This window comes from Octodon degus, unplaced genomic scaffold (assembly GCF_000260255.1).
Source record: "Octodon degus isolate 3935 unplaced genomic scaffold, OctDeg1.0 scaffold00119, whole genome shotgun sequence".
Classification (NCBI taxonomy): Eukaryota; Metazoa; Chordata; class Mammalia; order Rodentia; family Octodontidae; genus Octodon; species Octodon degus.
This window is the reverse complement of record NW_004524695.1, coordinates 57,300-67,178: the sequence shown is the minus strand read 5'-3', so window position 1 is coordinate 67,178 and position 9,879 is coordinate 57,300. Positions and strand designations below refer to the sequence as shown.

The 9,879-nt window shown below is 38.6% G+C and overlaps 2 protein-coding genes across 2 annotated transcripts; both read right to left on the bottom strand.

Moving 5' to 3' along the window:
- Window positions 1-1,882: 1,882 nt before the first annotated feature.
- Window positions 1,883-3,451, bottom strand: LOC111812278 (zinc finger protein OZF-like). Its single transcript, XM_023699994.1, has 2 exons — window positions 2,269-3,451; window positions 1,883-2,187 (listed from the first exon to the last, which is right to left on the bottom strand). Exons 1-2 carry the CDS (start codon window positions 3,449-3,451, stop codon window positions 1,883-1,885), a joined length of 1,488 nt encoding a protein of 495 aa, XP_023555762.1.
- Window positions 3,452-5,713: 2,262 nt separating this feature from the next.
- On the bottom strand, window positions 5,714-9,879 carry LOC111812277 (zinc finger protein 124-like). The gene is made up of 4 exons (XM_023699993.1): window positions 9,870-9,879; window positions 6,906-7,025; window positions 6,645-6,705; window positions 5,714-5,759 (listed from the first exon to the last, which is right to left on the bottom strand). Exons 1-4 carry the CDS (start codon window positions 9,877-9,879, stop codon window positions 5,714-5,716), a joined length of 237 nt encoding a protein of 78 aa, XP_023555761.1.

Genomic DNA, 9,879 nt, shown 5'->3' with positions numbered 1-9,879 from the left:
TGCCTGGCAAACGCAAAGTCCTGAATTAGATTCCTGGTACCAAAAAAAAAAAAAAAAAAAAAAAAAAAGATGAGGGTTTTAAAAAGTAACATGGAGTACTAGTTAGCCATAAAGAAGGATAAACAAGCAGTTTGCAGCTAAATGGACTTTTTTTTTTTTTTTCAAATACCAGGAGTCAAGCTTAGGACCTTGCACTTGCCAGGCAGGTTCTGTACCACTGAACTATCCCCAGCCCAGCAGATGGATTCTGAGACCATATGCTGAAGTAAAATGTGTAAATATGGCATTGTCTCCATGATGTGAGAAACTGAAAGTGTAAATAAGAACTGATGTGTACTGATGTGTGCAACAAATATTGTAAAATAAGAAGAAACTGCTTAGAAAGAAAGGGGAGCTAAAGAGAGAAGAGAGGGAAGAAGAAAATGAAAAATAAGGATAAAGACCAGGGAGATAGCTCAGTGGCATAAGCACTGGCCTGACAAGCTCAAGGTCCTGATTTCGATCCCTGGTACCACAAAAACAAACAAAATAAAAGAGTAAAATGGAATGGAAACAAAAGATGTGCAAGAAAGGAGAGCAAAGGGACTGAAGGGAGAATGGGGGGAAAAGTGGAATCAAGGGTTACCATGTACAGGTATAGGCTCACTATGATAAATATGATCATTATGTATATCTAAATTATATCAATAAACTTATTTTGAAAGCTAAAACCTAAGGACCAGCAAGATAGCTCAGCAGACTAAGTGCCTGATTTGGCAAGTGCAGGGACCAGGGTTTGATCCCCAGTTCTGTATGAGACACCCACCCCGCCCCTGGGGCACACTGAGCTGGCCACCAAGTCCTGGCATGGTGATGTATGCCTGTAACCCCAGCACTGAGGAGGCTGAAAACAGGAGGATCCCTATGATTCTAAGCTGCATAGTGAGACCCTGTACCAAATACATAAAATGGAAAAAAATAATAAAAACATAAAAACCAAAACATAAACTATAATGCTTTTTCACCTAATCTATACCGGGTTTCTTTTAGTGTGAGTTCCTTAATACACTTCAAGATAAATGGAAGATTGAGTGGTTTTACACATTTGCTTATGTGAATACGGCTTTAGTCCCATGTGAATTTTTGAATGTAGTAGAATGCAGAGATAAAACATTTCAAACATTATGTTCAGAGTGTTTCACTATGAATTCTTCCATATTTGTAGCTACACTTCTGTATGCTGAAACATTTTTTACATCGCTACAGAAAAGGGGCTTCCCTCCATAGTAAGTCCTTTTGTCTCCATGCACAGCATTTTGTAGATTCACAGCTAATTACCTTCTTACTTTTTTTGTGTCTATGAGGCTTGCTGGAATAACTGATATCTTCTATAAATTGCTTAGGACGATTGCCACATACTGTTCAGTGTGATACTTTCCATGTGCTTGACTATACCAGAGTGCAAAGAATGCATCCCAACATTGCTCATATAAATAGAATTTACTCCACTGTACTATTTTTAAAGGCATGAAAGCTCCTCACTATACTTTTTTCATGTATTTCCCAGTTACTATGTGTTGAAAGTTTCCCCACACCACTTACACATATAGTTTCTCAGCAATTTCTTTCAGGATTCCCAAATACTGAGTGGGGAAAGCTATCCCACATAAATTACATATATGGGGCTTCCCCTTAGCATGAGTACACAAATGTCTTTTACAACAACCTTCAGTGACAAATGCTCACCTTGCTTACATAAAGTTTCTCTACAACGTGAGTTATTTTGTCTGTGAAAATGACTGTCTGATGACCCCATATTGATCACAAACAGCAATTCTCCCCTGTGTGCATTCTTTCATGACTATGACAGTTTCCTTGGTCACTGAAAGCTTGCCCACAATGCTTACACACTTAACAGTTTCACATCTGTGTGAGTTCTTTCATGTCTTTTGCAGATATTGAGTGTGCTAAAAGCTTTCCCACATTGTTTACATGCATAAGGTTTCTCACCAGTGTGAATTCTTTCATGGACTTTACAATAATCATGTGTCCTAAAAGCTTTTCCGCATTGTTTACATACATAGGGTTTCTCTCCTGTGTGAATTCTTTCATGTCTTTGACAACTACTACCTATGCTAAAAGCTGTTCCACAATGCTTACATACGTAAGGTTTCTCCCCAGTGTGTGTTCTTTCATGTCTCTGGTATGCTACACTTTTGATAAAGCGTTTTCCACATTGCTTACATACAAAAAGTTTCTCCCCAGTGTGAATTCTTCCATGTATTTTACATTCACTGAGTGTAATAAACGTTTGCCCACATTGCTTGCATTCATAGGGTTTCTCCCCAGTGTGTATTTTTTCATGTACATTACAATTACTGCGTCTTCTAAATGTTTGCCCACATTGCTTGCATTCATAGGGTTTCTCTCCACTGTGAATTTTTTCATGGTTTCGACAATTATTATGTGCGCTAAAAGCTTTCCCACAATGCTTACATACATAGGGTTTCTCTCCACTGTGAATTCTTTCATGTTGTTTACAACCACCACGTGTGATAAAAGCTTTCCCACACTGCTTACATATATAGGGTTTCTCCCCACTGTGAATTTTTACATGATACTGACAGCTATAACGTGTGGTAAAAGCTTTTCCACATTGCTTACATACATAAGGTTTCTCCCCATTGTGAGCTTTTTCATGAGTTTCACAAGATCCCTGTGTCTTAAATGCTTTCCCACACTGCTTACATACATAAGGTTTCTCCCCAATGTGAGTCTTTTCATGTCTTTTGCAGTGACTGCATATGCGAAAAGCTTTCCCACACTGCTTACACACATAAGGTTTCACCTCAGAGTGAATCCTTTCATGTCTTTTGCAATCAAAGCGTCTGCTGAAAGCCTTCCCACATTGCTTACATACATAGGTTATCTCCCCAGTTTTTCCTCTTTCAAGTTTACGAAATGAAGGGTTCTTAGTTAAGGATTTACCAGTGTACTTATACATAGAGTGTTTTTCTCCACGGTGAGTGCTTTCAAATTTCCAAACATTGTGGGGAGATTTAAAATCTTTTCCACCTTCACTAATATGTCTTTCTTGGATTTGAACACAGTTCAGTGTGCTAAAGGCTTTCATATCTTGCTTATATTCAAAGGGCTTCTCTATGGTGGTTCCTTCAGTACAATCAGAGTAGGATTTTTCACCTTGCTTATATTGATTAGCTTTCTCTTCAGTGGTTGCCTTAGCATGCTCCTGAAAGGACTGGAATTCATTGCAGGCTTCCCCATGTTTGCTCCAGTTAGACAGCCTTTCCTCAGATCCCTGATACTCATATGCTTTGAGTTCAGTGTTAGCTATGATGGTCACAACTGCTGATGACTGACTAATCAGGGGCTTTCCACAGGCAAAGCTTTCACCTTGTTTTGTACCAAATGCTTTCAGGTACACACTGCCATCTGGAGACTGAAAAACCATTTCTTCATGCTGGTACCATAGTTCGAGTGTATGCCATTTCTCTAATTCTTCATTTCTGCAATAGCAAAAAATAACACTACTAGCAATCACATTAATGATTGACCAGGAGTTCTAGTGTTTTGCCACCTGAGAATATTTGATCATGATTTTACTGTAAACTTTGGATGATGACTTGGAACCAATTTACAATTGATTTATTGTAACATATAACTCTTTCTGAGGAATCAGTATATATAGGAACTATATGTTAATTATCTTTTATGTGCTTCCTCCATAATTCTATCGAACCTCACATGGAAATCCTTCACTAACATCCTAATACCTGCCACTAGGGCTGGCCAGATAGCTCAGTGGATTGAAGCACTTGCTTAGGCAGATGCAGGGGTTTGGCCTCCAGGCTTGCTGTGTCAGCCCCACCCCTCAGGCACACTGAGACTGGGCATGGTGGCGCACACTTGTAATCCCAGGACTTGGGAGGCTGTAAACAGGAGGATCACTACAGAGTGAGACCCTGTACCAAATACATGCATGCATACATACATACATACATACATAAGAAAGATCATAAATCTAATACTTGCCACTATCTTCTCTATTTCTATTTCAATATTTAAATTATATGTTGAGTTTTACATATAAAATGTGATACTGAAATTTCTGTGCTTCATTTATTTAACTTAATATTATGGGTACAAGATCCATCTATCTTATTGGCAAGTAGCATCATTTATAAGTGCCAAATAATATTCTATTTCATATATTCAGGTCAGACATCAGAAGACCAGAGGCTTATAGAAATCCTACTGAGAAAAGCAAACTTAGGAGGTTTCTGTTGGGAAGAAGGATTGTACTGTTTGTTAGAGTCCTTAATGTGTGTGTTGTGACTTGGCAGAAAGGCTGTCTGCATTTTGCTCATGTCTAAAGACTGCCTGAGATAAAGATTAATGGAGAATGGGGGGGGTGATTAATTAATCTGGCAGAAGAAATTTCAAGGCACTCTAATTTTGAAATGGTAACATGAATACCACTGAGGGCTTTTGCTGAAAATGAACAGGAAAATAAAAGATGGCACGATGACATCACAAGAAGCAGTAGGACTCAGAACTGCAAAAGTAAAAGACTGCTTTGGGAAGAAAGCCAGAGCACTATGTTCCAAAATGGCTGAGACCTAGAGAATTCATTCCTTAGACTTGGATTCAGAGTGCTCAGGAATACAGGCACTCAACCCCAAAGTCAAAAGAGAGAAGCCTGGTTCCTGCTCCTTCAGGCAACAGGCCTTGGCATCATCCACATAGTGCTGGTTTTAGGTGCATATAGAATGGAACAGTTGTGGGTTCAGGATGGCCTTCACCCAGATCTCAGAAGGCCTGGAGACCAGACAGTATGCCCCTATGAGGGCACTGTGTGAGGCTGTAAAAGTGCATCTGAAGGTGCAATAGAGACCTCAGAAGGTAGGAATGTGGATGTCTGAGGAAAACAGCACAGAGGAAGCAGAGTGGGCCCAAAAGCGAAGGCATGGAAGCTGCAACCACCAGAACTACTTCACTTCTTGTGACACACTGCCTCAAATGTTGCACATAGTAACTTAGTATTTGCCTTGCTGGATTTTGGACAAGCTTTGTCCCATTCCTTTCTATCCCCTTATGTGTAACTTTTGGAATGGAAATGACTATCTTGTACCTCTGAAAGTTGGAAGTGTTTAACTTTCTTTTCATTTGTACAGGTGCTCACAGCTAAGAGTTTGCCTTAAATCGAAGAGGGCCTTGGAACTTGGGCTCTTGAGCAACACTGAAAATGTTCAGAATTTTGCAACTCTTGGAGATTAACTAAGTGCCCTTTGTTTAAAGTGATGTCCATGAGTCTTTGGGAAGTCAGGGGCAGAATATTATACTGTGTGTCTAGATGTCCCAACAAAGCCTCATATGGTAATAGTTTTGTTGGAGGTGGTTGAATTCAAAGTGCCTGATTAATTCATAGTGCAATGTTGGGATTATGGGTACTAAGATTAAGAGTGGGGAGGGCTGGGGAGATGGCTCAGTAGAATAAGCACTTGCCTAGCAAGCACAAGGGCTTGAGTTCAATCCCCAGTTCTGCCAAAAAAAAAAAAAAAGCAAAAAGAGTGGGTGACTGCTAGATCAGTCCATTCATTGAATTGGTATCACCCAAATTCAGGTAGACTGAATACTGTATAAGGGACAAAAAGAGGCTTCTTTTTTCCCCTGTGTCTGTCTCTATCTCTGACATTACTTTTACTCTCTTCTGTCACACGAACTGTTTCTCCTCTGTGATGCCCTTCTGCAAAGCCACTCTGATTTAGACACAGCCAATTATGGGCTGAAACCCCTACAAATTGTGAGCTACATAATCCTTTCCTCCTTTATATTTTGGTGTCATGTATTTTGTATCAGAAATAAGAAAGTAACAAAGATATACAGGAACAATGTAAAGATTGTACCAATGTAAACTGTTTCCTTTACTACTGTGGAGAATTTAACCAGTAGTAGTATACATCATAAAATGAACTTTTTCAACTCTCCATGCATTTCCACAGCTGTTCTACTACAATGCCAGCACCACCAGTAATATAGGAAGGTGCATTCTAATACTTCAAAACATGAATGGACTTAATGCTAAGGATAACAGTGTGATAACAGCTACAATGACAGAGACATGCATCTGGATTTTGAATACTTTCACCATGTTAGGTGAAAGGAACTTTGCAAATACTTGAAGTATTTACCACATTTAAATATAGCCAGCATTGCTTACATAATTTGTTTCATGAGAAAATGATCTTTATAAAATATTCACACGTATATATAATTAGATATCCTAAAGGTGACTCATAGTCCTAACAATGCATTTGTTTCATGTATCTATTATCAATTCCTAAACATATTGTCATACACATTTATATTAAGCATAGAAAATAATTTGATTCTGATGTATTGCATAATGTCACTAGTGACACAATGTCAGTGTCTCTAAGTTTTAGATATTACAATAACTTAAATATTTGTCAGATTATAGATACTCAATATGTAGCAGTCTTCACAGAAATTTCATGAGACTCAAGAAATCTGAACACTGTCTCACTTGAACAATATGCTTGGTTTAAAAAAAAATGCTTGGTTTTAATATTTCTCCTCATACACTGACACTTGAGCAACATTTTTATGGGAGTATAAATTACCTTAGATTTCTCCGGCAACTTTTGTATTCATCCTCAATTTTCTGATCATCCTGGTTTCTTTCTAAATTTAGAAACAGAAACATAGTGATGAATTCGTAGGTTACACAAAAATTAATAGATTCCGGTAAAATTCCTTGGTACAATGTGCCCATGGTTGGAACAGTTGTTAAAATGTTCCCATTTTCCAATGAAGGAATCTGTGCTGGTACCCAACAACTAATTCTCTTGATTTCATGAATGAGCTAGTGACTCATTCCTTACCTACAGCAGACACATTCCTAAAGGTTTCCCACATCACATCTCTGTAGAGCTTCTTTTGGGAAGGATCCAGCAAAGCCCACTCCTCCCTGGTAAAGATCACAGCCACATCCTTGAACGTCACTGCCTCCTAAATCATCAGACACAGATTTCCAAAGAAGAGTGAGACTCACAACATAAAGCATCTCATGTCTTATCATAAAAAGCTACAATGAAACTGGGTCCTCCAACTGTTTCTTTTATACCTTGTTCACCAATCATTTGTCTATAGCCACATGGATGTATCACACAGCAATTTTCATGATAGGCTAGAATTTATTAGTAAAGCAACAGCGGAATGTAAACACCAGCTCCTCACTGGGTTAAGCTCATCTCATTTCTACATTACCTGTAAAGCACAGTTCATACAGGAAGCCTACAAGCTCAAAAACTAAATGGGGAAAAAAAATTTCATGAATGAGATAGTGATTGATTCTATAGTATCTATCGATACTATAGTAGATAAGTATCAAAGAACCTGAAAGCGTAAATAAAATCTGAAAGGAACAACAAGATACAGAAAAATGGAACGAACCTTCTCAAAAGGAATGAGCAGTTGGGATGAGGGAAGAATTTATGGAAGTGTATACACAGGATAGTGAAGATGATTGTACTACTAAAGTCTATTGGTTTTTTTTTTAAGGAAGTGTTTAATGCTTTAAATTTTTATTTTTACTAACTTTACAATCTGAGCAACTACACTGAAGACAAAAAAGTGCAATATAATAACCATTGGTGAATATCATCTTGGGTTGTGGCTGAAAACCACATCATCTTGGGTTTTTTAAAAATTCTGTATCATTTCTTTTTCTTTTTCTTTCTTTTTGGAGGAACTGGAGATTGAACTCAGGCCCTTGTGCTTGCCAGGGAAGCATTTATTTCACTGAGCCATCTCCCCGGCCCTTCTGTATCATTTCTAATGTCCTATCCATTTTCTTAAATTCTCTTTAAAATAAAAAAAATAAAGTAAACATTAAAAAAAGAACTTTCCGCCAGATCATACAAATATACCTATTCACAACTTATTATTTAGGGACTTCATCCCCAACTTCTTTGATTGCACTTGGATAACATTTTGAAACTTGAAACTTGAATCTGCTTTCATAGATAAAAACTAAATTGAACAGGAGGGAAAATCAATGAACTATAATTTAAAATGTGAATGAAATACTACAGCTTTCACTAGAGAATGTCTAAGAGCAATGAAATTAGGTTAAGGAAACAGCCATTATCTTACAGCTCAAAGACACGAAATGCCTACCTGAGACACAGAAAAAATTTCTAACATAGCTTATGGGAGAAAATTTTGGAAATAGGTAAGATAAAAACATACTGTGGGGGCCAGAGAGATAGATAGCTCAGCTGACTAAAGTGCCTGCTTAGGCAAGCTTAGGCAAGCACTGGGACCGTAGTTCAATCCCTAGCACCACACGCTGCACCAGTCCTGCCCCCAGGGAAGGCTGAGCCAGCCACTGAGTCTGAGCATAGTGGCACAGGCCTGTAATCCCAGCTCTGGAGAGGCTGAAAGCAGGAGGATCACCACGAGTCTGAGATGTGTAGTGACACCCTGCAACAACCAAGTACATTGAAAAAAAAAAGTACTATAAAGAATAACAATATGTTACAACAGTCACAGTAAAAGAAAAAAACTGAAGAAATGCAATCATATCCAAATCACTTTTTTTTTTTTTTTGGCGGAACCGGGGATTGAACTCAGGGCCTTGCACTTGCCAGGCAAACACTTATTCTACTGAGCTATCTCCCCGGTCCCATATCACACGTTTGATTTCTCAAAAAATTATAATTGTTTGGTATTATAAATGTTTAATAACATCCAGTAAATAGCAAATAAGAATGACACAGGATCCCAGGTTCTGCAAAAAAAAAAAAAAAAAAAAGACACAGGATGGCCATTAGAAAGAATGTAGTTTAGAAAGTGAGAGTAAGAAAAAAAAATTCAGTGATTAATAAGGAAACATTTGCTCTAATCAGGCTTAGCAAGGAAGCAGATTTAACACAAGACTCAAAATTTATAGGATTATTTTATAATATTGATGCAAAAAGTCAAATGCAGAAGAGTACAAGAGACCCAAAGAATCTAGCTGAGGGCCTGGATCCAATAGCAATGAGTCCAGGTGGAGTCCTAGAGCCCATGACAATGTTTCATGCAAGTTAGTATCAAGGATTTGCTCTGGGAAGCCCCAGTGTTGAGTGGAGGAAGCTAGAAAGTCTGTGCCATCAGGGTGAAGGACCTGTGCCAGCAGCCTGAGGGTTCTGCCCTGTATCTTTGACGTGATGCTCAACTTAAGGAGCAGAGCTCCACCAAGGAGAAGAGCAGCCACTCTCAGCACTGAGGACCCACATCCCTCTGATGATAACAGCTGAATTCGCATCAGGAAAACAAGGGTGACGAGTTTCTCCAACAACAGCATATGATCCTCCCCTCCAGTTCTCCTTTTATGTTATTAGCAAATTCCAATGTTGTGAATTCCTATGCTTTGATCATATTGTCTTTAACTGAAACACAAATGCAATGAGTGTTGAGGGTTAAACATTTTTACTATAAATCAAAGAGCAAATACAGAGAATTCCACTTTCCAGTTCAGTTGGAAAAATACGAATTTGGGAGACATTGGCCAAAGGAGTCATCAGAAAGAGGCAAGATAAATAAGGGACCTTGAAGAATACTCTGGGTAGGCATGGTGAAAGTTTAGAGCCAAATCTACAGGACAGCAGTCAGCAGAAGTAAGAGCAAGATACTGTCAGAAATGTTTGTGTGGAAAGAATACATTCCTTCTGCCCCAACAAAATGGTTCAAATGAGGTTCATCAGGGGCCAGGGAGATGGCTCCGTGGAATAAGTGCTTCCCCGGCAAGCACAAGGGCCTGAGTTCAATCCCCAGTTCCACCAAAAAAAAAAAAAAAAAACCTAGGTTCAT